At 37.8% G+C, this 26,641-nt stretch overlaps 5 protein-coding genes across 5 annotated transcripts in view; 4 read left to right on the top strand and 1 right to left on the bottom strand.

Annotated features, from left to right (window-relative positions):
- The first annotated feature begins 1,743 nt into the window (after positions 1–1,743).
- LOC141840399 (uncharacterized) lies at positions 1,744–4,197 on the top strand. Its single transcript, XM_074728374.1, has 2 exons — positions 1,744–2,960; positions 3,800–4,197. Exons 1-2 carry the CDS (start codon positions 2,509–2,511, stop codon positions 4,017–4,019), a joined length of 672 nt encoding a protein of 223 aa, XP_074584475.1. The 5' UTR covers positions 1,744–2,508; the 3' UTR covers positions 4,020–4,197.
- A 1,884-nt stretch (positions 4,198–6,081) lies between these two features.
- LOC141837850 (uncharacterized) lies at positions 6,082–7,287 on the bottom strand. The gene is made up of 4 exons (XM_074725221.1): positions 6,874–7,287; positions 6,561–6,798; positions 6,330–6,422; positions 6,082–6,251 (listed from the first exon to the last, which is right to left on the bottom strand). Exons 1-4 carry the CDS (start codon positions 7,285–7,287, stop codon positions 6,169–6,171), a joined length of 828 nt encoding a protein of 275 aa, XP_074581322.1. The 3' UTR covers positions 6,082–6,168.
- A 3,580-nt stretch (positions 7,288–10,867) lies between these two features.
- Positions 10,868–11,604, top strand: LOC141841382 (non-specific lipid transfer protein GPI-anchored 21-like). Its single transcript, XM_074729546.1, has 2 exons — positions 10,868–11,250; positions 11,352–11,604. The coding sequence occupies exons 1-2, from the start codon at positions 10,899–10,901 to the stop codon at positions 11,366–11,368; spliced, it is 369 nt and encodes a 122-aa protein (XP_074585647.1). The 5' UTR covers positions 10,868–10,898; the 3' UTR covers positions 11,369–11,604.
- Positions 11,605–17,411: 5,807 nt separating this feature from the next.
- Positions 17,412–26,641, top strand: part of LOC141840441 (uncharacterized) — a 15,841-nt gene continuing 6,611 nt past the window's right edge. Inside the window, exons 1-4 of the mRNA XM_074728425.1 lie at positions 17,412–17,627; positions 17,696–17,913; positions 18,653–19,197; positions 19,271–20,036. Of these exons, the coding sequence (XP_074584526.1) occupies positions 17,477–17,627; positions 17,696–17,913; positions 18,653–19,197; positions 19,271–20,036 (1,680 nt within the window). The 5' untranslated portion in view covers positions 17,412–17,476. The remainder of the gene's footprint in view (positions 17,628–17,695; positions 17,914–18,652; positions 19,198–19,270; positions 20,037–26,641) is intronic.
- LOC141840009 (BEL1-like homeodomain protein 9) lies at positions 22,143–25,733 on the top strand. Its single transcript, XM_074727887.1, has 4 exons — positions 22,143–22,834; positions 23,734–24,107; positions 24,853–24,913; positions 25,005–25,733. The coding sequence occupies exons 1-4, from the start codon at positions 22,259–22,261 to the stop codon at positions 25,524–25,526; spliced, it is 1,533 nt and encodes a 510-aa protein (XP_074583988.1). The 5' UTR covers positions 22,143–22,258; the 3' UTR covers positions 25,527–25,733.

Here is a 26,641-nt window from a genome sequence, read left to right as displayed (position 1 = left end):
CAGGAGCAACACTCTTCGGCATCATCACATGGGCTGCAGCTTCGACAGTTGTGTACTCTTCCCTTAATTTATGTCCCGCCATTGCTTTAGTCGACCGAGGTCAGGTGAGAAGGTCCCAATCATAAGTGGAAAAGAAAAGCCGTACAAGAAAGTTGTCGTCAATAGTTGGACAGATCAGATCATCAGATCCTAGCTTCTTAGCTTCACTATTACGATTGAGAACATGTGCAAAGTCGCTGGGTCGTGGCATTCTTTTTAATGACACGCTACTCAGTCCATGAATCTTCTACCAAGCAGGACCATGCCCATGCCCATGCACATGAATTTGCTTGTGTCATGTCATTTAGCCAAATACTGAGACAGCTTACTCGGATTATGATCCAATGAGTCAACCTTCTCAATGATTCTTTGAGTTTATGGTGGGTTTCCTTGCCATTTCTTAAATCGGTTTTACCAAATGTGCTTCAGTCTTTGTGATAAGATAGTTTGAGACGAGTGTGTTATATTTATTGGTCTTATATGAAGAAATACAATGATCGATTATATTTATATAATATACTACAGAGTATCTCCTTGTTAAATGATTAATCAATTTGAGATGAATTAGCTTTAAAGTTCATCTCGATTTAATATGAGAATAGAACGGCTGTTATTGTACTTTTCCCCTCAGATTCTCTTGGAGGAGTAGCTAATATTCAACTATACCAACTGTGATTGAATACGGCGAATTCATAAACGATTCTTGTTTAAAGTATAATTAAGATTCACGTGATCCCAACAATTTTTTATTGATGCACAACTTGCAAGTAGTAAAACTTCTGATTTAAAGCATGTGATGAAGACTAGCACAAACAACCCTAGTCCTTGTCTTACGCTACTCTATTATTTATCGATTGATTCCTTTCATTATATTTCTCCCATTTTTAGTGGATTTAGTGCCGCCATCGTTTGCTCGATCAAGATATAAAATTAACGAATCTGATACGCCACAAGGTTATTTTCCGTTCTTTATTGAACAACCTTAAAGACGTTAGAAATTACACTTGATGGGAGTTGGAAACTTTGATGAATTCCTCGGAGAAGAGAATAAGCCGCTTTGCTTCGGTCGGCCGCATGCTTCTGGGAATCACTGAGGTGTGCATTTGATACATCAATTTGGGTCCTCTCGTGATGATAGTTGCCTTAAGGTGGTCCTTCATGGTTCACTCTTGTGGACGAATCTCTGGAGGACTACGTGATAATGGCACACGATCATTTGGAACTGCAAGAAGCTCTTTCTTTAGCAGTTGAATATCTGGACAAGCTCTACTTGGTCTCAAAAGCATAGAATATGATTTTAGTTTTGACGACAGAGTCCAGACCTCCATGTCTGTCGTGGTGTCAATTCGCATGAATCTTTGTTTCAGGATGGTATGATGAAAGCGTTGTTCTTATCAGCACCTCATTTTGATCGTCCCGAGCTAAATTTAAGAAGTTAAGAGAGAGTTTTGCTTTTTTTAAGATCACGGATGGACATTTCAAGCCTAAATTAATCACAAGAATTTGGGGTAATAATTTATTTGTTTAACTCCAAGCAGCTTCTATGGTGTCTCTCTTTAAAGCCTTTTGCTCTCTCTCCCCTGTCATTTTTGTGGCCCTGCCGCTGTCACAAGAATCCAAAGCCTGCACATTGCTTTGGGTCTCTTCATCTTTTGCCCTACGCCCCAGCTTTACTTTACTTCTCCTCCCCTCCTCTCTATTTGTTTTCCGGCTTCTGCGAGCAAAGCGAGCTAAGCCTCCTCTGCTGCCACATCTTCCGCCGCCGCCGCCACAGCTGCTGGTAAACCTTGTGTCCCTCACGGCCTACTGCGGTATCTCCGGTCTCAACTTCCATTTTTAAGGGCTTCTATCTCCAGACGGTCTTCATGTGGGCACCGTGAATTGATTTTTGTCTTTGCTCCTTTTTATCTATAATATTCTGCTCTTGGTCCTTCATCCAAGGATGAGAGTTCACAAAAATCGATTTTTTGTCCTGCTTCCCTTTCTCCCCTTTATTCACGCATTGTTGGGAATTTGGGATTCGGGATGTCCTGGTTTTGGGAAAACCTTGTGTTGTAATGCAATGGCCCTTTAGGCGCAATTTGTTGTTCATAACCTGCAGTAGACCTATGGTGAAGTTTCTTTTTGATGATCTATAGTTGTGTCTGCCTTGAGGGAGTCGATTAACAGATTGTGATTCTGGACCTGCTTAGTTATGACTTCAGATACTAAGAAAAGAGACAATTTGATATTGTGTTCCTAATTTTGTGGTTGTCGGGTTTGCTTGCCAATACTCATTGAAAGAGCTCTTCTATTATTTGTTCTTGCCATCCTCTTCACCCTATGTAGAAATTGCACATTCTTCTGCTTCTGACCATCGATTTTTACACAAAATTCTTGGTCAAATAGATTGGTCATTCTATCAAAGGAGCCCATTCAGAGGGAAGTTAATGCCATATTACAACTTTCTGCTCTTAAAATACTTGTCAAATGGTTAAGAAGATTGGGAAATCCTCTGGTGACATAGAAGAAGGGACAAACCACAGCCATGGTAATGAGAGCAATGAAGAAAGTATTTGCTACTCAGATGCTGAAGAACACTCCTGGCATTCGCCGAATAGCTCCCACCGTGATAGTTCGGCTTATGATGACGATCGTGCCTCGGCTGCATCCTGCCGTGAGATCGATGAATTTAGAGTGCCCCGTAGGAAATCCTGTGTCTCTGACTCTTCACTTGATCACGACGATCCTGAGAGTGGAGACTCGGAAGTAAAGGTGGATATGGGTAAAGCTGAGCGAGATTGCAGGATTTGTCATCTCAGCTTGGAGAGGGCGTCTCCGGGGTCAGGTGTCCCGATTGTATTAGGCTGTTCTTGCAAGGATGATTTAGCTGCTGCCCATAAGCAGTGTGCTGAGACATGGTTTAAAATCAGGGGAAACAAGTAAGTTTAGTTTAGCATATCTTTCCGCAGTTCCCTTGTTGCTTCATTCTTATCTCTTTGGAAAAATGCATGCTTTACTTGGTTGCATTATGGTGTCAGTAGAGAAGAAAACATCAGTCACACTTTTTTTTGTAAATCAATTACACTTTTTTTCAATCAAGAAAGGTCAAATCACACTTGTTGCAGTTGCACAGATGTCAAAAGTCTACTTACAAGTCTGCAATTTATCAGAAGAAATTTCCATCATAACCTACTGAAAACCATATTCTTTAGTAGTGAGTGACTGAGTGTAGAACAAAATGGTAGAATAAAGCAGATCTAGGCCAGATAAAAATCATCGAGCAGCAACAATGAAACAAATAGTTTATCTAAAGTAAGAAAACAAGTCAGTTCAAGATCTGTGAATTTCAAGGAATTACTAAAGGAGTTTATTCTTTTGTGTTACTGTATGTTTTTTATTGTGTTTCAATAAGTTAGTACACATGATTTTATTATGAAGGCCATTGATTGTGCCTTGCTCTTTCTTTAGTGCAGTGGCAATAATATTTCAGAATCTCTTCCCTAATCTAACAGGTTCTTATGTTCTTCATGTTTTTTCTTTTGATCCTAACCAACCCAATGCAATGCAGTTTTTACATGATCGAGAAAACATGAAGTTGTTTGATATTATCAACTTTGATATTTCTATCTCTAAAAACCACCCTAGGGCCTCACTGATCATTTCTTGGATATTTTGTTAATCTCTCAGTTCATTTGCTATTTATATCTGTCACTTCCTTTCTATTTATATCTTCTTAATTCTGCTCCTAAGTCTCTTTTGTACGGTATTTTGACTCTAGGATTTGTGAGATTTGTGGTTCAACTGCACGGAACGTTGTTGGTGCAGCTGAGACTGAGACTGTGGAGCAGTGGAATGAAGCTAATACCTCAACTGTTCTGCCACCACCATCAGAAGCTCGGAGCTTTTGGCAGGGGCACCGTTTTCTTAAATTCCTTCTCGCTTGTCTTGTGCTTGCCTTTGTCGTCTCATGGCTATTCCACTTCAATGTGCCTGGATAAACATCAAATGATTTCCAAGTAGAACTCTTTTTGGTTGCCCTTTATTAGTCTGCTTTGCTTTGCTTTGCGGTGCGATTAGGCTTATTCCGCGCCGAAGTGTTTATCATTTGCAAGATATGATCATGCTGTAGCAGCTTAATGCTTTTTATGTTTTGAAAATCAATTTATTGAAAACCATGACGCCGGCATGCTTTCCATTATTTTCATGGATGGTGAATGTTGAATGTTTCAGGTGCATGATGAAACCAAGAACATCACTGGCAGGAATAAATCAATACATAGTATATGATCTCTTAAGAATGTAAGTTGCCATTTGTTTTTCAGGTATTAAACTCACAAGTTAATACATTTCTTTGAAGAAAGCGTAAGGAATCGTTGCTATTATTACAGGAAGTATAATACAACATATATATGGACCTTTTCCTTTAAAGTGAAAATTGTAGCTCTCGAGTTAGAGAACTTGAGAAGATTTTAGAATAGGTTAACAATTGATCAAATTATAAAGGATTTAAAAGCTTATAACAAGCAAAGGATAAAGTCCTTGAAGGCATCTATGATTAATTGTTTTAAAAGGACAAGGAAAAATTGCTGAAATTCATAATGAGAACGGGTGACCAAAGACTCCTTGTCACGACACGTCAAGCTAACACTTCATGCACAAGTATTCAATTTTCTCTTTAAAATCACTTTCTTTCCAAAATACTTCTAGAGATTCATAATTCCTTAGAAGTTTTCCAATCTTATCATTTCACACCTAGTGATTATATATGGGCAGGCAAAGGTTGAGTTAAGTCAGTTTTTTTTTTCTATATTCTTAAAATATCCATTCTAAGCCAGTTCAAATTTGAGACAGTAAAAAATTCTAAATTTATATTTAAAATTAAAAAAAAATAATTAAAAAACCGAACCTTACTTTGATTTAAATAATAATTGTACAATTTTTTAGGCCCGACAGGATCAAATTTGAAGATTTTTTTTTATATTCTCATAAAATTTTAACAACGAGACAATAAAAAAATTAAAAAATTTGTTTTTGTACTTAAATAATTCAAATATGAATATTAAATTCATCTATGAATTCAAAATTTAGATTAGTTTATTGCATAAATTATATAATTGTATAAGTTAAGAAGTTATAAATGAACTAATAAGTTGGTTGAATGTATAACTCTAATATGTACAAAATAAAGTTATAGTATAAATTATATATATATATATATTATATAATTACAAATTTAGTTTGATTCTAGACAAAAAAAATATAATCCAACATGAAATGCAACATATTTTTGCTTGCGTTGATTAGGTTTGATTGTCTTTATTATATCCTGATATATTAATATTTTTGCTAACCACTATTAGCCATTAACATATTTAATTAGTTTGTGATATGGTAGTTGTTTTACTTCACCTTTTTTTGTTAAGGAACATAATGATGTTTATAGTTACGACAGTGAGACACAAATTAGAAAACTTTGTGAGATATTTTAATGACTTTAAAATTTCAAAGGTACTTTCAGATAAACTGCATGGGTAAAATGAAAATATCTCACTGTTAAGTGCACAGTGAAACGATGTTAGCCATAAAGACAAAATGGTATAACCTCGCAATGATTGAGAAGTAAAGTGTCCTTTATCAAAATAAAGAAAAAAATTAATAACTTTTGGAGGGAAAGTGTTTCTCTTATCTTTAAAATAGTTAAAATTTTCATTGAATTTTACTTTGTAGTAATTCGTTTCATCTTTGAAAGAAGATCAAGCATTTCCTTTGAAAAAAAATTATTTTAATATCTTAAATATATCAAACAATTTATAAATATAGTCTTTTATTGTTTTTCTTTTCACTTTCCAAGTTTTTTCTTTAAAAAATGAAAAACCAATGGAGCTTTTTCACTGGTCAGTTCCAAACATCCCTTCTCTGTGTATGGGCTCCAACTCCGTGCAGTTCGATAGAGATTTGAGAGGTTACAAATGTAATCATAAATAATTCCCTTCCTAATTGTCATCACACTACGAGAGAAAAAGTATATTATTTATTGTTATTTCATTTCTTGTCATCAATTCATTCTTCAATTACAAGCAAAACCATGCACTTTCTGATCATGGCTTCCAACCAACACAATTCTTTCAGTGAAGCGGGTGGAGTGGGTCAGTAAGTCCACTCTTGAGGAAGCCCAGAGCTTACAGGAACCGCCGTGGCTGAAGCCTCCTTTCTTCTCTCTACAAAAGCATCTGCTGAAGCACGAAAATGGTTTACATCAAGAACAAAGACTTCCAAATTACGAATAGATAAAGATAACAAGAACTTGCCATGTTGAAGAACAAATCCACCGGGGAAGTTCTCAATGTTCAAGTTTAAAGCCTGCGCCACCTTGGCCGGAATTAGCACTGTCGGACAAGCTGCTGCGTTTGGATTTCGATCAAAGGAAAAGGAAAAGTATCGTCCGTAAAATAGATGTTTCAAATAAACAAGAATCAATTCGAAGAAGGTAGCAAAATTTGTAATCTCTAGATTAACGGAATAAGATCACAGCAAGCTACCTGAGTTAGTTTTCCGTTCGGTGTTGCGCGTTGCAGTCCGGGGGAGAAAGACGCCGGTGCCGACGGGCTCTTTTCGCTCGCCGGATCTTCGAAGGAAGACGGCTGTCATTCCTGCTCCTGGCAGGTATCGATGCTGAAGTTGGCGAGGCGCCGCACCACGGCCGCCTGCTCTGCCTCTGCTTGTTATCGTCTGCTGCTCCCATGCCACAGTAAACTGCTGCTGCCTTAGTTGGAATACCTAACGAATTAAACGAGATCGTGAGTGAAGATCGAATCTTTAAGTCTAAGGCTTCGTTGGGTGAGCAAGACTCACTCGAGCGGCATCCCAATGGCAGTGAGCGTTAAGGGGTGACGCGAAACAACCGCCAGGGCCGGAGTTCTTCTCTGGATATTGCTTCCTTGGCCCCCGATTCAGCTTCGCAGACGCTGCCACCCATCCTTCCGTCTCTTGGAACAGAGTCCACTCGTCCCCCTTCCACTGCTCCCAAGGAGACGACCACGCCGCTGTCATCTTTGCCTCCTCCTCCTTGTCGTCCTGGAGGAAGGATTGAGTCATTCTCCGCGCGAGGCCATCCATGTAATCTTCCTCCTCCCCATCTCTCTTCATCCCCACCGCCACATCGACCGGTTCCTCGCCCGGCTGTAACTCCTCTTTCTCGACGGCGAAGCCATCTTCGAGGAGTTCCGGAGGCAGCCAGAACTCTCCGACCTCCAACTCCTCCGCCATATCACAACACGAGGAGAGCTGAGAAGTAGGCGCGCTACTAATAGCAAGCGCCGCAGCGCCGCTCAGTAAAAGGACGATCTTTTTGCTGCTTGAAGAAGGAACAATGATAGCCGACAGCGGCAAAGGCAAGGCCCGGGGTTTCCTCTCCTATTCTTCTCCTTCCCTTCCCACCTCACTTCCCAAACAAATCCATAAATAGATCTCTGATACGGAGCTGCTTACTGCACTTTGCAAGATATCGGTTAATTGTTCCATCGAATTGTTTAAGATCCGGCAATGAAATGTTGGATTCTGGTTAATAATAAATCTTAATGCGTGCGGTTGTAAGGGGCTTCCGTCCGACCCACCGCTGGCTTTCTCAAACCCAACCAGTCTCGTATTTTGACCCCGCGCGCTTGCTTGAAACTTGGGAGTAGAGGAAGGGAAGTCATTTTAGCAAACAGTTGGTTGAAAGGAAAAATGTAGCCCAACGAACAGAGGATGAGGAATAAACCGGTTGCTGATTTTTTGTAGCATCTATTATTTAGATACAACTTAATGCAATGTGCATCGGCCTTTTGATTAATTTTTCCTTATAATCCTTAACCGATAATTAACTATGGTAAATAGAACAACTACGAAGGTTCTGTTTATGCATGCTGACATTGTTTTTATTTATTATAAATTTTTAAATAGATTTATTAATGAATTTAAAATATTTTTTAATTCAATAACATCTAAGCTATAATCTAATAGTGACTAAAATATAATTTAATAATAGACTTTACTAGTACCTAAAATATAAAATTTGATAGTGTATATAATTAATAGGATATAATATCATTCAAGTTACAATTTTAGAATACGAATGGATAACATTTAAAACACAATTTGATGATATCTGTAATATAATTTAGTACTAATTTATGATTATGTGCACCTAAAATAATATTCTAGAACAAAAGAATATCAATCATAATTACACACCGATTCTTATCTAGTTGTTCAGTTAAAAAAACATGTTTTTGCTTCAGATGCATCGAACAAAATTTGAATCGAGTAAGTTCAATGCATGATGAAAAAAGCAAATGTTTTAGCAAACAACACTCGATTAAATAACAAACAATGTCATTAGAGTATATAGATGGCCTGGCTTGACCCTCATTCAACTAATTAAAGACGATAGCATCATCTGGTTAAAGCAAATTGACTATCATTATGATTAAATTATTAAAGTTACGTTGGATAATTGATTGAGTCAGAATCAAGGCAATGAGTTGGTCGTTCGTCAAGTTTGATGGACGTAGTGTGGAGTCCTTGGCCCACAGGCCATACTCAGTTAAGTGAATTTTCAGAAGAAAAAAATGCAAAAAAAATAATAAAAACAGTAAAATATTTTAATTGTCTAAAAATGATCCATGTAATACCAAATCGTGTATTATTCCAACCTCATTTGAGAATCGTAATTGTAATAACCATCGACATTCGAGTTATCTACGATAAAACACATGCCAAACTTTGACTAATATAATTGTCTCTAACTAATCCGTACTCCAGATGATTAAAAGGTTTCAGAAAATTAGGAGAATGTTGGAATTTTAAATGAAAAGTAGAGCTTTATATGGCAACAATTGCAGAAATTAATGGAGACATGAACTGGTGGATGCACGCTCGCATCCATGCCTGCTGACGATGACAGTGCCGGACAAGACAACCAAGAAGAAAGCAAAGCTTTTAATTAAACTACTAAAATTATAGCTATTAGATTTATTTGAAAGCTCAGTTTCATTCCAGTATAAAGATACTCGATCAGCATGCAGCCATTCACCAGAGACATAATTAATTTTGTAATAATTTAAGAATGAATTCACTTGAATAAGTGTTTTATTCTCAATATAACTTTATAATTTTGGTTGCCCTTGCTAGTCCCTGCATTGTTTTTTAATCAAAATACTCTATCCATGCATTGTTTCTGTATAATAACCAACATATTAATTTGATGATGAAGGTAGGCTTTTTTAGGATTTTTAAAATTAAGAGAATTCAAGAATAAAAATCTTTGAGTGTTTTGTATGATAATTATTTTATCTAAAATTTTTTTTCTCTTAGAATTTTGAATATTAAATTTAATAAAAAAAAATCCTTGCACGTCTTGATCTTCATGCTTTTTTAAAACCAATCACTAAATTCAAGTCAGACGAAAGGATCCATTAAGCCCATAAACTCACATACAATGCAAAGCTCGTGTGTTCATCTGCACCTCAATCTATTTCGAGCTTAATTTGAATTTGATTTTAGAAATATTATTTCATGATGATAAAAAACATCAATTTAAGAAAAATATAATAGTTTTTAGTGAATGTGTTTAGATGTGAGAAAATTTTGAATATAAAATTAAATTAAAATTCTTTTTATAATCCTACATGATTTTTTTTATTTAGAATAAAAAATCAAGGTAAATCTAATAGTGGTAATGGATCATATTCGGCCTGTGCATTTAGCTCTTGGACTAAGCATGACAAGTAGTATCACGATTAGAAATCCATTTAGCCCATGTCTACACTTGTTCGGGCCCATTTAACTGATGCTCCTGTTACCTTTCTCCTATTTGACTCATGCCTATTTTCGTCAAGCTAAAAATTATTTAAAATAATAATAATAAAATAATAAAACAAAAATAGGCTTTTAGATAGTTTTTAATTAATTTATTAAATTCAGGTTAAAGGTATTTCCGACTTAAAATATTCCTAATTAAAAAGGAATGAATTTAAGAGTAAAAATAAAAGTAGCTGAAATAGGCATCAAGCTCAATTCCATCGATTTTGCCACACTAACTTTATTTTATTTGATTCTTTGCTCCATCGAAGACATTGCAAATAGATCCATTTGAACTGCTGTCACGGTGTATTTATGATTAATGTTATCCCGTTTTATGCTTAATAAGTAATTTATTTTTCAATATCTTGATGAAAGTTTCTAGCTAGTTACTAATCCTAATGATTCCTTCAGAAAGTTTTTTTGTATCATGCAAGTCAAAGACCAGAAGACCAGATTACAATGCAATTTCTTTTCTTTTTAAGCCATCTAGAATTGTTTTAATTTCACTAGTTTTTAATTGATCTTTATCGTTAATCTATTAATTAAACATTGGGCGCAATGGATAGCAATATATATGAGCCTTGTTTGTGCATCGAGTTAGTGAGTGAGTGAGTTGCTGATATATTAAACGTTGTGGCTTCCCAAACAAGCACAGCACACCTCCCCCACGGCTAATTAGTAGCAATTGAAATGCATGCAAGTCAAAGACCAGAAGACCAGATTACAATGCAATTTCTTTTCTTTTTAAGCCATCTAGAATTGATCTTAATTATCGTTAATCTATTAATTAAAAATTGGGCGCAATTGAAATGGAACGCACAGGCCAAAGCTAGCTGTAGTGAACAAACTATATAAAGTGAGTGCTCCACTCCATTTAGGCACACGCACACCTAATTTCTATCATAACCTACAAAGTGCTCCCTCCATTACCCGACGTGCCTCTTGAGGTGGCACTACTCATCGCGCTCTATAAATGAATTCACAATCACGCTCCTCGATCATCATCATCACGACACCCATCTAGATCGTCGATAATGGAGGCAGCCACCATTCAGCGATCTAACTGCTTCGTCGTCTTCCCGCTGATCCTATTGCTTCTGCTCTCGGCACGTTGCAGCGTCGACGGCGCCGGGGAATGCGGGCGCGTCCCGGTGCAGCAGATGGCGGTGCAGATGGCGCTGTGCGCGACGGCGGCGCAGGACGCGACGGCGCAGGTCTCCTCCGGCTGCTGCTCCGCGGTGCAGAGAATAGGACAGAACCCCGGGTGCCTCTGCGCCGTCATGCTCTCCGACATCGCCAAGAGCGTCGGCGTGAAGCCGGAGATCGCCATCACCATCCCCAAGCGCTGCAAAATCGCCAACCGCCCCGTTGGCTACAAATGCGGAGGTTAATTAATTAATTCAGAACTTACTTCAAAATTAAATGTTTATAAATAAGATAAAATTGCTTGTAATTAAATTCGCCTTCTACTTGTCAAACTTTTGCAGGCTACACGTTGCCGTGATAGAGTATGCCGAGGACTTAATTAGCTCCGTTTGGTGGTAATAATCATATATATACATCTCCAAGTATTGTACGTGTGTTGATGTGTCTATGTAAGCCTTAAGAACTGATGTACGTACGTACGTGTTGATGATGAACTAGCTAGCTTGTTCAAATCAATGGAATTGAAGGTCTTCCCCATGTCCATTGTCATCTGATACAAGCAAGAATTAAATCAGATTGATTAACTTGGACTCATCGGCATATATAATAATAAAAAAAAAACAAGATTGTTATCGTCTTGTATTTATGGAGTATATTGGAACAGTCGACTAAAGCGGACGACAATTTTATATGCGTTTACTGGGGCTCCACGTACATCAAATTAACGCATGTTAACGATAAAGTTATCGAAAGTCTAATTTTAGAAATAGATGAAGATAAATGATATATATATATATATATATATGAATCTCAGGGAAGAGGAGAAGAGGAGAGCAAGGAATTAAGCCATTGCTGACGAGTACATGCTTTTAATTAGTTTCCAACGGAGAAAATAAGACAGTAATTAAACCGGATTTTTCACTTCATTCTAATAAGCCTGGATTAACTCGATCATTACAGATGAGCAATTAGAGTTCAAATTAGATAGCGTCAAAGAAACAGAAGACCCTTCTACCCAAAATACATTTTAAAATTATTAAACTATTAATTCTAAACTTTAAATTAATTTATAAATCGAGTTACAAATGTAAAATTGACACAAAGTTGATGGTTTTCTAAAATTTAAAGTTATAAGTTCTTTTTTAAATTAGTTTACAGCATCAAAATTGACATAAACATAGCAAATGACATGGCGCGCAGAACCTGATGTATAAACTAACTCATAATGAAATAGTCTAATAATTTAAACTTTAAAATTATAAATTAATCAACATTATTGAACTTGGATTATCTTGCAACTTCAAAAAAAATATGGAAATAGCATTTATAAGAGTGTTATCGAGAGAACAAAGTCATGAGGGTTTAGGTCCATATAGTAACATATATATATCATTATGGAGATATTTTAAACATGAAACCTTATTTTGCAGAAAAATAACTAAACATACCAAGTCCTTATTTTGAGAAAATGATCCATTTAATGAGTGCATCGTGGGCCGAACTTCGCCATCTGTAAATGTTACGAGTATATTAGGCCTATTAATTAGCTTCGATAGCATCCAATGGGATTATTCTGCCCACATCAAGCGCCAACCTTTTTTGGGTGTGTGATGAGATAAAGAGAAAAAAAAAGTGAGAGAAAACTCAAACCAAATAATTAAGGTAGAATTCAATTGATGATGCTGAGAACTACGTACCTTAATATTAATTAGAAAGTTTGTCATTTTTTAGCTCACTATATTTTGTGCTTTCCTTCTTTGCATGGAGAAGATGTACAATATGCATATGCACACATACAAAAAATACACAATATAATTCTAGACGACTTCGATAGAATTCAATTAATCACTTCTAGTAGTATATATACATTCTCATCGATCACTACCTCCCTAAGGTTACCAGCCTACAAATCCACAAGTTAATTTTATTAAGAAAAATAGGTGTTTTAGGTAATAGACTTTATGCATATTGACAAAATTGATCAAGATAATTAGGAGTATGCTAATCAGATCATGATTAACAATTACCAATATCATACGCGAGTAATTATTTACTGATTAATTGGATTGATCAAAACAAACTTGGCTTAATTAATATTGATGGTTAATGTGATGGTGACCAAACTCTTTTCTCTTCTCTTTTCTTCTGCAAGATTCTTACATGCAACAAGGAAGGAGCATTCAATCTAGTGACGACTGTGACTTTTAAGATATACCATTACTTCCTTCCTTATCAAGATATGCTACGCCTTTACTACAACAACCGCATTTCATTTTTCTTTAATTTTTTTTTATTTTGGTTCTCATTAATTCCTTTCCAAAAAGCTTTAATGTTTTTTTTTATTTGTGCCGAAATAAAGCTTTGAAGTTGATGCATGGGTTGCCATATCAAATTTCGTCTGTTCAACTCTTTGATTTCCTCGTTGGAATAATATTCACAGAACAACATCTAGTGGCAAACTATTCCCCAAGTCTTAGTCGTCTATGCTGCCTTTTAAATTCGTCAAAAGGAGGCATTAATTAGATATGTCGACCAAGGTCATGCAAATCCTCCCTTCCCAATTGATGGACCCATATATATTTCACGGAATAATCACATGGGAAACATGCAAATTGGAGCACATGCAAGTGTTTTCGAGTTTTAATGGAGCTAGCTTTTCTTTTATTTTTCTTTTTGATGAAATAGAGTTTGCTTTTGTGGATCACTAGATAGAGCTAAAAAACAAGGAAAATGAAAATGGAGATAAAAATTGAAGAAGCTTTCTTGCGACACCATTACCACCACCACCACCATTACCACCACCACAACTGCGACCACTACCACCACACTAAGATATCACGTTGTAGGAGTAGTTGCTAATTCAAGCCTAAATAGAGTGGGGTTTTCTAATCTTGTTTGGCCGCTATTGGAGGAGGCCATAAGTGGTGGGAATACTTAATTACAAATACTTTGTTCAACGTGGAAATTATCTGATTCAGAATTTGGAGGAGGTCAAAAGATGTTGCCTAAAGATATTTTAAATTATATGGCAATATGCACATATATATATATATATATATATATATATATATATATATATATATATATATATATATATATATATATATATATATATATATATATATATATATATATATATATATATATATATATATATATATATATATATATATATATATGTTAAGCGCCTCGTAATGTTAAAATGGTAGATGAAATTATCTAATGAAAAACGTCAAATTGTTCAATTAGACACCTGGTGGCAACCATATCGAATGAACTAATTAACGAGACCAACATATATAAAATAGCCTCACGTATATATATGCATGCTAATCGGAATACTACTCAGGATTAATCAGTACTTCTTGTCTTCATGCTGAATCATTTGTTTGTCAAACAAGAAACAATTGTCCTTAATTAGTAACATCAATATTGCATCATGTTCTAATTGGCCGTCCAAATGTATATGTGTATATATCACGTTCTTATCACGTTCTTAATTATAACTCAACTTGACTAGATTACTTACATATGCTTTCTAATTAAGCTTTGTCATTAGTCCAAGTCTTTAATTTCTAGCGTGTGTAAAACGCCAAGTGAAGCCTTCTTTAAGGTAGAAAAAGGAAAGGTCGATCGATCTACCTGCTATATATATCACTCTTCTTGCAGAAAGACTTTGCCTCATTCAATTAAGATTTTCAACTGGTCTAGTTGTATAACTAATAATTAAGGAACTTGATTCGCCTCAGTTTTTTGACTACAATACTGCAGGAAGATGCACTTCCAGAAACAGCATATATTTTGACACATGGCATAATATCAATATTATTATATTAATATATTCTCTTAGTCTTCTCCTGCAAGATTAATCTTATTTAGCTTGATTTGGAATATAATCTTAGCCAACGACTTAATCAGTGGACTAAGTGTGAACTGATCCTATCCTTTTAATTCGATGCACGTTAAAGTGCTGCATGCTAAATTTTGCAAATTGCAATTCATTAATATTAATTATATTTTGTTCACATTAATTAAGGTGGTGCTTAAGTATATTCAATTATCGTACGTAGAAATTGGCGCACTGAGGCCCGCAGTTAAATATGAATAATATGCGGAACATAAGTGGATGCATTTAGCAGGTGTGGTACACGTTTCGACTAATGCGGCCAACTCGATATTAATGCATGCTCTCATCGATTCCACCAGATCGAGTAAATTGGATGGATACGATCGAGTGCATGGGACGTTGATTGAGGGAACATGATCGTCTTCTTTAATTAAATATAATATCCAACTAAAATTATAGAGCTTTTAGATTACGGCCGGTTGGTTTTTTTTTTTAAAAAGAGTATCTATCAAAATACAGAATACAGAAATATCACAAACCATGAGCGCTGCAACTCCGGAAAACAAGTCTTTGTGCGAGCCTACAGTTACTGGGATTGATAGTTAGCCTGGGAATCAATCAATCAATATATTTTTATAATAAGTGTTAGGACGGATCGATGTATCTCGTAATAATATGATATTGTCCATTTAAACCTAAGTTCTTAATAATTTTCCTCTCATCCAAACTGTCTAGTATTTTATTTAACCGATCTACTAGGATTTATCTGTCTCAAGAATTATCATGGATTTTATAGAGTCTTCTACCATTATTCTCATGGTCCAGATCTCCCTTATTTTTTTTTTTTTTTTTGAGATTTTATACATAGTTCCACAATGATATGATATTGTTTATTTTGAACCTGTGGGATTTTGATTGTAATCCCAACAATTCTTCCTTTAAATAAAAGACCATCATACTACAATTGACGTAAGTTTGATGTCCAATCTCTTGATCTGCTAGATCCTCTTGTCTTGACGTCCAATACTCTTGATCCGTCAAGATTGCCTAATATCATGGATTTTATTAAGAGCCCCTACCATTATCCAGTCTTCCCTATCTTCTTGATTTTTTTATGAGATTGATCTCCACATGACTCTATATAAACCGTAGCTCCACAATGATATGATATTATTCAACCTAAATCTTCATGATTTTATTTTTGAGTTTTACTCAAAAGACCTCGTACTATGAAAATATTTTCTATCTTATAAATGTTTATATGATCTTCTTCATGCATTTCTAACGTAAAATTTTGATTATAATCCCAACAACAAGGTCTAAACATTATTTAAAAAATTAAAAACTCATTAATATATACTCCTATAAAGTCTTTTTTATCAAGAACTCACGATTATTTAAAAATATTAATAAATGATCGTAATTGGATTTTGAACTCATGAGCCGTTGATTAAAAAAAAAAAGGGAATACTATGTGGATTGTTTCATCAGTAATTTATCAAAAGAACTGATCCTATTTTACTAAATAATTAAAAGGCATATTCTAGAATTGCATATCCTTCATTGCTACTTGGGCGGTAACAGAGCTACACAACAGATTAGGTGGAGAAATATTTTAAGCAACAAATGATAAATTTTAAAGTAAAATGAACCATTTGAATATTCAGCATAGCTAGGTTTTCTCTTTGATGAATTGCCGTTACTGCATGAAAAAAATTGAGTTAGAATATAATTTTACTATTGTTTTACTAGCCAAAATTAACAGATTTTTATTCACAGTTACAAATTATTTAAAATCGCAAATATATCTATTCTCTTCCATTTTTAAATTGACTTTGTTAATCTCAAATATATATATAATTAATGCAATTTATTGTAAAATAATACTCATAATTTATATATTCAAACATTTAAAAACGCTTTAGCATAAATTATCCAGAGATTTATATTTAAAATAAATTTTGCACTTGAATTTAAATATTCTAAAAATAAGATGCCTTTTATAGAGTATGGTGTGCTTTTCTTTTGGCCATGTCCTTAATATAAATTATTGATCATCAGTCATGCATGTTGTATCTATCTCTGATTAATTATTTAAGATTAATTTTTTAGTTGAATTTGTTGCTTCCGCTCATGGAGTAGTAATTCATTGAGTTAGTCCATCTAAATTTCATTTTTGACAAAAGGATCCTATTAAGTTGAGAAGTTTAGAAGTTAGAGATGACATAACTCAGCTCTGATAATTGGAAGCATGTCTAAAATACGACTTTATTGTCCAAATAATGCAATTGAACTATGAAAGATAATTTGGAAAAGTAATAAATTAAATTCTCCCTTTGCATTACATATATCACATGGTCCATGCAAATATTTCCGTTACTTTTCGCTTCAAAAAATTGACTGAATTAATAACTATTCCTGCTCATTAAATCAGAAAGAGATAGTGAAACAGTCCGCATCACCAGCAGAACGCACGATCAAGGTCGAGCTTCATTGGAAAACATTATATAAGGAGGCAAAGGCGCTCCTTCAATTCCCATTCCCATTCCCACAACTTCATCGATTTTTATTTTCATATACCACATACACTTCATCTTTAGCTATTTAACCTCATTTCGCATGGCCTCCATGGACTCTGCGTTTCCTGAGAGGAAGAAGAAGCCACAGGAAGCTGAGCAGGAGCTGGTGTTGGACTGCTCCGTCGACTACAAGGGGAGAGTTCCCAAGAGAGCCTCTACAGGCTGCTGGAAGGCATCGTTTTTCATCATAGGTAAGCAGCAACCTCATATCCACATATCGATTTGAGTGTTTCGATCGGTTCTTGATTTGAGCGTGCAGGGATCGAGTTCGCGGAGAGACTGAGCTACTTCGGCTTGGCCACCAATCTGATCATCTACCTCACCGAGGTGCTACACCAAGACTTGGAGACTGCAGCGAAAAACGTCAACTACTGGAGCGGAGTCACCACCATGATGCCGCTCGTCGGCGGCTTCGTGGCGGATGCTTATCTGGGCCGTTTCTCAACTGTGCTACTCTCCTCCGGCATCTACATCGTGGTAACCATTAAACTCTGCTCTGGTAATTTATAAATATATTTTAATATAAAATAAAAGTATTGATTTGATTGCCTTTCTCTCGCACGATTGAAGTAGTCACTTTCGAATAAGATGCTACAGCCTGCAGTTTGCCAGTCCGAGTACGCACATCTAAATCGTCAGTTGGAGTATTGGATCCCCCACGATAATTAGAAAAGAATCAAATTGGAGGAGGTGAAAATGCAATTATATCGTGTGCAACAATATTTCTATAAAATTAAAAACTTAAAAATATAAAGAATAAGGGTTTCTTGGAAAGCAATTTAAGTCAAAGACTCTGTCTTTTCCTAGGTTTTAAAGTTAGTAGGTGTGTATGTAAAGTGTTTTACGTTTGCAATGAGTAGGAATCTCATTTTTCACTTTAGACGGTGCTATCAAATCGCGTTAACTTTAAAAAAGAGACTTGCTTCCCTTGTTGTTGGGTTATATTGGGTTAATCCAAGGTGTTAGCAGATTAGTTTAACTTTTTTAATAAAGGAAATTTACTTCAATAATTGTCGAGTGGTGTTTCAGTCCATTCAAGTCAAATCGCTAAGATTTTTAAAATATTAAAATTAAATTTCTTTCAATAATATTATTAGACAACTTTATACGTTAGTAACAAATCTTTTACCTATAGTTAGATCATAGACATGAAATATCCAAACAAACCGGCGAAGAATATAATGAAGCCAAACTGATCCGATAACTCTGGATGCAGGGTCTGCTCGTGTTGACGATGACTCAACTGATCCCGAGCCTGAAACCCTGCGAGCTTGCCACCTGCCGTCGGTCGCTCCGTCTCCACGAGATTATCTTTTTCCTCTCCATGTATCTGATCTCCGTCGGCACCGGCGGTCACAAGCCGGCGCTGGAGAGCTTCGGCGCCGATCAATTTGACGACAACGATGCGACGGAGCGGAGGAAGAAGATGTCGTATTTCAACTGGTGGAACTTCGCTCTCTGCAGCGGTCTTATTTTGGGCGTTACCGTCATCGTCTATGTGGAGGACAATGTGAGTTGGTGGCTCGCCTACGTCCTGCTAACCGCCGTCATGACCATCAGCATCATGATCTTCGTCGCAGGCAGACCAATCTATCGTTATCGGGCGCCGGAGGGGAGCCCCTTTACGCCAATGCTGCAGGTGATAGCTGCAGCGATGGCCAAGAGAAGGCTTGCTCTGCCTTTCGATGAAGGGGAACTTTATGAGGCCCCTAAAACAGAACAAACAGACAAGAGACTTCTATACCACACCAATAAACTAAGGTATCGTACTACAATTGCAAAATTTTAAGCTTCTTTAAAAGAAAATGGATATAATGCCATTTAAATCGTGCAGATGTCTCGATAAAGCTGCCATCGTTGAGCACAAGGGCGATGAAGTCGCCTTCGCCATGGAGAAATCGAACCCATGGCGTCTCGCAACAGTAACCCAAATCGAGGAACTGAAGCTCATCCTCTCCGTGCTACCCATTTGGCTAGCTGCGCTGCCCTTTGGCATTTGCGTTGCACAAGCAAACACCTTCTTCATCAAGCAGGGCACCATCACGGACCGTCGTCTCGGCCATTTCACCATCCCTGCCGCCTCTGTCTTCAGCCTTGGCGCCATCGGTATGCTCGTCTCTGTCACTTTCTACGACAAAATTCTCATCCCCTTCCTCCGACGGACCACCGGCCACGAACGAGGTATCACCATCTTGAAGCGCATCGGCATTGGCATGGCAATTTCTGCCGCGGCCCTCGCCACTGCCGCTCTGGTGGAGCGACGACGACTTCGACTAGTGGCCGAGGGGCAAACCATGAGCATGTGCTGGCTGCTACCGCAGTTCATGATACTGGGAATCGGCGACGGCTTTGCGTTGGTTGGGCTGCAGGAGTACTTCTACGACCAAGTTCCCGATGGCATGCGCAGTCTAGGCATCGCCTTCTATTTGAGTGTTCTGGGCGTGGCAAACTTTATCAGCAGTCTTTTGATCACGATCGTCGATCATGCCACTTCGAGGACACCAACAGGAAGTTGGTTCGCAAAAGATCTGAACCACAGTCGTTTAGACTTATATTATTGGTTGGTGGCAGCTATTAGCACAGTCAACCTATGCGGGTATGTGTATTTGGCTAAAAGGTACTCGTACAAGAGAGTACAAAACATCGTTAGAGTCATAGATTCACCAGAAATCGATGCCTAATTAAGCATTAATGTATAATGCTATGGCCGTTATATTTGTACTTTTAAAACCCTAGATTCGATGTCTCCTCCAGATTCCCTGCCGCCACTTAATTAAATAAGTCGTCCGATCGATGATATCGTCGGTCAGGATTGCACAATGGACAGTAAGCTCCGCCAAGAGCCAAATCCTACCATCAGTTGCACCTCACTTAGGTCGCTAAAGATATGTTGGTGTTTCTAGCTAGTTTCTATGAAAATAAATAAATAAAATTAATAATAAAAAGAGTTTTTAGTTTTGTTAAAGATTCCAGCAATACTCGATGGTTGTGTTTTTGCTCTTTGTTCCAACTGCATGCTTAAAGTAAAGAAATATTTTATATAATTATTTTGTATATAGAACATGAATAAAAATGCGCATGAGGATAGATTGGCTTGGACAAGAAACACGTTCACTAAGAGTGCCGCAAGAAACCTTTTGTAAATGATTTTAAAATTATTCTTATCCAAGAAGGTCGTAGTCTATTTTCAAGTCTTTTATGTTTATAAACCATCAAAACAAATTTTAGTTGACTGGAACATATTTTCCTCTAATCAATAATTTTATCAAAAATTAGGCTCACTTCTCTTAATCTATCAAGATTATCTTGGGTAAGCTCTTACAATTTATCCCAGGCATCCCTTCGCACTTACAGCATCAGTAAGCCATCAGAAGGTTCGAGACTCTAGTCAAGAACACTAAAAAATTACAATGATTCATCGCACAGATCCCACGCACGCAGTTAAACCTTCACAGAAGCAACCAAGACGCAAATCTAATGAATCACAATACAGGATAAAAAAAGAACAAAGCAGGATTAAAGTTAATAAGGCACTACTTGAATGGACAATATTTCGCATTAGCCGGTTGTCTTTTGTCCGAGCATTCGCTGGCTCATTCCTCAACTGAAAGACATATTTACCCGTACAATGAGTATCCATTAACAGCAGCTGGACCCAGCCCGTAAGGATCGGTCCGAGCGAGACTACTCGAACTGAAATTTAAAGACGCAGGGGTTGATATATCATTCAGCCGACGTGACGTCCACAAGTACCGTAATGCGATTATTGCACCTCAAACCGGACTGGATCATTGCAGCTACTGCCCATCCCGAGCGATCAGCTAGCAACAGTAGCTTTTTCATACAGAAACAGTGAACAACTGGATCCGTAAGGCCTCGGAATCCTCGACTCGACGGAAACCTCGGGCGTCCCCCTCTCGTTCCCTTCCCAACCCATGCAAATGCAAGCAAAAGATCTATTCCGGCCAGTTTTGAAAACCCCCTGCGCCCGCCTGAAAAGAAAGACCAGAAAGCAACCCCAACCCACCACAAAAGCAACAAAAAGCCAGCGATTGATATCCATTACACCATGTCCGACTTCAGTACTCCCTCCCACTACGTACTACGTTATATATATTAATTGCCATACCGCCCAGTTTTGAACTCCGTGAACCAAGTCTGCAGCAGAGGACGACGTCACCATATATAACCTCCGTAACACCAGCATCATAAATGTAACACGCTCCAAACTGGGGAAGATCATAACAATATCTTCTCAAATAGTATCCCCGACGTATACCCAACCGACACGTAGGCGACGATGATGCTCATTCGACGTAAGAACTCCATTATAATCTTAAGCTGAAGATATGGCGTTACGGAGGCTGACATGGCGTCTGCCTGCGCCGCGCCCTCAACCGGCACCGCGACAGCTAAGTGGCGGATGGAACCACTCGTCGACTGCGGGGTCCTCCCTGCGCTGAGCGCTTCGGCGACGTCCACCACTCACTCGCAGTCACTTGCGACACGCTTGCGAGGGGACCTGCGGATTTGCTCGCTCGCACGTACGCTATTGGTAAAAGAGTCGTACACGAGTTCGTCTCAGCGATAAGATTCGACCCGTAATTGGACGGTTTCGGATCAAATTTTTACGGGCGTGATTATAGTGTGTTGTTCTGGTTCGCTTTCGCTTTCACTATTCACTGTTCCCTCTTTCCCCCTTCTCTAGTTGTCTGTTCTCTCTCCTTTGCACTTCCGCTGTAGAAAAAAGCAAGAGAACAAACAAAAGCTGTGAGCTAATTCTCCACCGTTACTCTCTCCAGCGCCACAGATAGATCGATCGATGACTTCTTTGGGCGGGGGCGGCGGAGTAGGAGGAGGGCAAGGGGAGGAACAACTGCAGCTACTCCGCCACCAACCGCAGACGTACAGCTTCCACCACGTACCGCAGCACAGCCGGCGCGAGAAGCTCCGGTTCCCGCTGGATGACGAACCGCCGCCGCCGGCGGTAGCCTCGGTTCTACACGAGCAGTCGCCGCTCTACCCGGCGAATTCCTTCGCGCCCTTCCTGCCCTCCGTTTCCTACCCCTACCAAGGCGATGTGCACGTGGCGGGGAGTGCGTCGGTCCCGATCTCCGGCAACCAGATCCAGAATCAAGGCTTCTCCCTCTCGCTCTCCTCGCAGTCCCGGCCTACGCAGCTCGGGCCGTTCACTGGTTACGCCACGGTGCTGAGCCGGTCAAGGTTCCTGGAACCGGCGCGGAAGCTTCTGGACGAGGTGTGTCGCGTGGATGGTCAGGGAGTCAAGGGATTCAGCACAGAGGTGGATCCGGCGACTGACTGGGCGCTGCCGGAGCACGGTGGGAAGGAAGGACGGGAGTGGAGAGACTCGAGGCTGCTGCTCTCCTTGCTCGATGAGGTGAGCGTCAGAAAATAATTCATTCTCAGCGTTAATATGAATATCCTTTAAATTTTTCGTTAAGATAAATAGCTAAAGAATTATTTGTGCGAGCCGAATTTTTCTTGAGATTACTGTGTGTCGCGGGCATAGGTCTCCGGTGTTGTGTCTATCAATCTAGGGTTTCGAAGTAACTAGTGAGATCATGTGATCCTGTGCTCATGATGACAAGATTTAAATGAAACGTAAATTTCTCTGATGAAATGACAGGTAGTGGTGTAGGCGACAAGATATATGAAGTCTAATGCCAATGCATCTTAAGAATCCTGTCGTGTTGCGTTATATAGAATTTCTGGAATAAATCTAACTATGATGTTGACTAATTTTAATTACTCATCAGTTATGTTCATGCATGTGCGTTAATATGTAAGAGTTGATTGCAAAAATGTTGTATATTCGCCTCTATTAATTTAAATGCTGTAGTTCCACAGATCATCAGTGACTCATTGTTTTCTTCTTTTGCAGTTAAATATCCGCTCTTTTTAATTTATATATCGTATATTTTCCTAACCTGTTGCCAAATCAAGATTACGAATAACATTTATGTTTTCGGGCAACATTTAATCTTTTTTTTGGGGTATCAAATAAAATTTATTCTTTGAATACTACTCCTAGATCTCGATAATAATGGAGCATACAGAATTATTTAACCCTTTAGTGTTCTTCTCAGATGGTATCTGTTTGAAATTTGAGCTGTTATTTTTAAACAGTATGCCAATATAGTTTAAAAGTTTGTCTCGTATGTGATTTAGGTTGAGTAAAATGCCATTTATTTCATAGATTATTAGTTCAATTTTGGGTTTTTAAATAATTATTTAGCACTATATTTGGTTTGACATTCAAGGGATACTTTTCATTAGGTTTATAGAAGATACAAGCACTACTACCAGCAAGTACAAACTGTCATCACTTCATTTGAATCTGTTGCGGGATTGAGTACTGCTGCACCATATGCACTGATGGCCCTTATTGCCATGTCTAAGAACTTCAGATATCTTAAGAACAGCATTTCCCATCAGTTTCATCAAACAAGCAAGCGCCTCAGAGATCAAGGCATCAATGGGGATAATATTTCAAACATCGGATTTCTTGAAACTAGTCATCATCCTCAAAGATCGACATGTAGCCCAGCTGCTGCATTTTCTCAACCACATGTTTGGCGGCCACAAAGAGGACTTCCTGAGCGTGCGGTGTCTGTGCTTCGATCATGGCTTTTCGAGCATTTCTTGCATCCGTAAGTAGGCTTTAGTTTGAATTATAGATATTTGTGATGAATATTTAATGGATCAATGGCACATAATAGTTTTACAAACGTTGGTTGGAACTGCATATATGTGGCTTAAGTAGTTAAGGTCTTCAATTTGACACTAGGAGCTGAAGACTTTTAATCTCACCTGAAAATTTACATAGCGTGAAATAAAGTTAAGAATGTGTCTAGATCATTAACAGGATGCAGTTGCAAATGTCTAAGTTTAAGGTTTAATATAAGACTTCCAACTTGTGCATTTAGTTTGCACAAGTTTTTAATGTGATCAGAAAACCTGACTATCCATAGCTCAATAGAACATGTATTGGCTAATTTTTTGCTTGTTATACAATCATTGACTGTATAGAAATGTCAGATCTAGCTTTTTATTTAGATTTAACGTGACAATCTGTGGTTACATGCATGCATGGGGTTATGATATAATATGCCAAAGTAAATTGAATGCATCCCTATCATACATCTTATACTAATTATGTAAGTTGCTGATTTAGATATGGACGTTTCTCACTTTGCCTTAGCTGGCTTTTGTCATCGCTATGTCCAATCATTCTTCTCTACTAATATCAAAATGAGCCACTAGGCAATGATTCAGCAGTTAAATTGTTAATTGGATTCAGTAATTTGTATGGGTTGATGCAACTCATGCTTTCCTCGATATATTGGAGATATAAATAAATTAAATATTTGATCTTTTAATCTTATTATTTTTCAGGTATCCTACTGATGTGGACAAGCAGAACTTGGCCAAACAAACTGGTCTTACAAGAAACCAGGTATAAACTCATGACATTATTATTATTTAGTTATAAAGCACATCCCCATTTGTAATTAATATTAACACAATTTTGCGGCTTGAGAATGCAGGTCTCGAACTGGTTTATCAACGCAAGGGTAAGACTTTGGAAGCCGATGGTGGAGGACATCTACTCGCTGGAGATGCGGCAGAAGAACAAAATGTCTGCTGTTACCGAGGGACAACCTCAGCCGCCATCGTCTTGCATGACGAATCCAGTTGATGCTCAATCGCTTGGTGGTCAAGACAATAGGTGCTCCTCGAGCAGAGGCATCCAGGATAATAATCTAGCTCCGATGCCCCACCACATCCACGAATCAGTGCTCAATTTTGTTGGCCACGACATGTCGAACCATGATAATGTTGGAGTTGGAGTTGGCAATGGTAGTTTAGCAAACGGAGTGTCTCTTACCCTCGGCCTGCATCAAAACAACGGGGTTTGCTTCACTGAACCAATTCCTCTCACTGTGCCGCGCCGGTTTGGCCTGGACGAGTGTACTGAGACGTACATGGCGAGTGCATTCGGCGCAGAGCAAGATAGGCAATTGGTGAAGGACGTCGGTGGTCGTTTACTTCATGATTTCGTTGGGTAAGTGAATAGATAGACATATATATATTAAGCCGAATCCTTTAATTATGAATCTTGTAAGATGAACTTTTATTTTGATATTTTACTAATTAATGTCAATTATCATATACAAAAACGTCAGGCCTCATAGCAGAGCTCCTAAGGTTAATTTTGCATCAAACATTTAAATTAATGGGCAGTGTAGCTTGTTAATTATTATTGTCTTTGTAAATGTAGCGTTGTTTTGGTGCTCCCATTTGGCTGTCAGTGATGCCAAACTAAATCTTACCTCAAATGTGATGACGACCAAACCTAATCTCAATAAAAAACAGGCACTGTCCTCGATAGATTTTGCGTCAATTTTTAGTAGGTGCGAAAATATTTTGTTGGATGTTCCTCATAATTTATCCCTTTCAGAGTGTGAGATTTAGTGTGTGGGATTGTTCAGAAGACGACTTCATCTTCTGCTCTAATAGAAAATAACAGTGTGTAATTAATTAATTAAATTCAGACAAAAAACATACGTTATTCTGATCCATTGGCGTATGGATTTTTATCTATTTTAATTGATATCAAGTGTACAATCTAATGACTTGATTAATTTTTAAAATGATTGATTTGATTTTATAAAATTTTTTCATTGATCATGTAAATTGAGAAGCAGGAGAAATTTATCTGATAATTTATTATAAGACTGATACGCTTGAAAAACTTAGGTGTCGCTATACCGTAGCCCTAGGGGGCGCCTAGGCCTCCATCCATGTTCCATGCATAAGATTGAAACCACATAATTGGAGCAATAAATTAAAATAAATATTATCAATTGATGGCAGGTAGTGTTTGGTGCCGGACAGAAACTACATTAAATTTAAGTTGAGACTGCAGAATCTGGCTGTACATTGGAAATGACATTGTACTGATGCGATGCGAGGTTAGAATAAGTACGTGTCTTGGAAATGACATGAGCATTCCAGAGTGTTCGCTGCAGTGGTGTGGATCATGGATGGTGATAAAACCACCCTCGTCAACAAGTTTTTGTACGCCACCTAAACCACGGGCCCACGAAAGCCAGTCGCTAGACTCGAGACGTGCACGGTGCACGGCCTCGCTCCTTCGGCTCACCATTTTCTCCCCTCAAAT

Source organism: Curcuma longa, chromosome 11 (assembly GCF_044706935.1).
Source record: "Curcuma longa cultivar G26 ecotype Majalengka, Jawa Barat chromosome 11, ITB_CL_G26_1.1, whole genome shotgun sequence".
NCBI classification, from domain to species: Eukaryota; Viridiplantae; Streptophyta; class Magnoliopsida; order Zingiberales; family Zingiberaceae; genus Curcuma; species Curcuma longa.
The sequence above is the reverse complement of the archived record's forward strand: the minus strand, read 5'-3'. Positions and strand labels throughout refer to the sequence as shown.

Coding starts and splice junctions, on each gene's coding strand:
- LOC141840399 (XM_074728374.1), top strand. CDS start 2,509: ATGGTTAAGAAGATTGGGAAATCCTCTGGTGACATAGAAGAAGGGACA. Junction 2,961..3,799: donor TTTAAAATCAGGGGAAACAA/GTAAGTTTAGTT, acceptor TTTTGACTCTAG/GATTTGTGAGATTTGTGGTT.
- LOC141837850 (XM_074725221.1), bottom strand. CDS start 7,287: ATGGCGGAGGAGTTGGAGGTCGGAGAGTTCTGGCTGCCTCCGGAACTC. Junction 6,423..6,560: donor CGAACGGAAAACTAACTCAG/GTAGCTTGCTGT, acceptor ATCCAAACGCAG/CAGCTTGTCCGACAGTGCTA. Junction 6,252..6,329: donor TGGATTTGTTCTTCAACATG/GCAAGTTCTTGT, acceptor GTGCTTCAGCAG/ATGCTTTTGTAGAGAGAAGA.
- LOC141841382 (XM_074729546.1), top strand. CDS start 10,899: ATGGAGGCAGCCACCATTCAGCGATCTAACTGCTTCGTCGTCTTCCCG.
- LOC141840009 (XM_074727887.1), top strand. CDS start 22,259: ATGACTTCTTTGGGCGGGGGCGGCGGAGTAGGAGGAGGGCAAGGGGAG. Junction 22,835..23,733: donor TGCTCTCCTTGCTCGATGAG/GTGAGCGTCAGA, acceptor ACTTTTCATTAG/GTTTATAGAAGATACAAGCA. Junction 24,108..24,852: donor TTCGAGCATTTCTTGCATCC/GTAAGTAGGCTT, acceptor ATTATTTTTCAG/GTATCCTACTGATGTGGACA.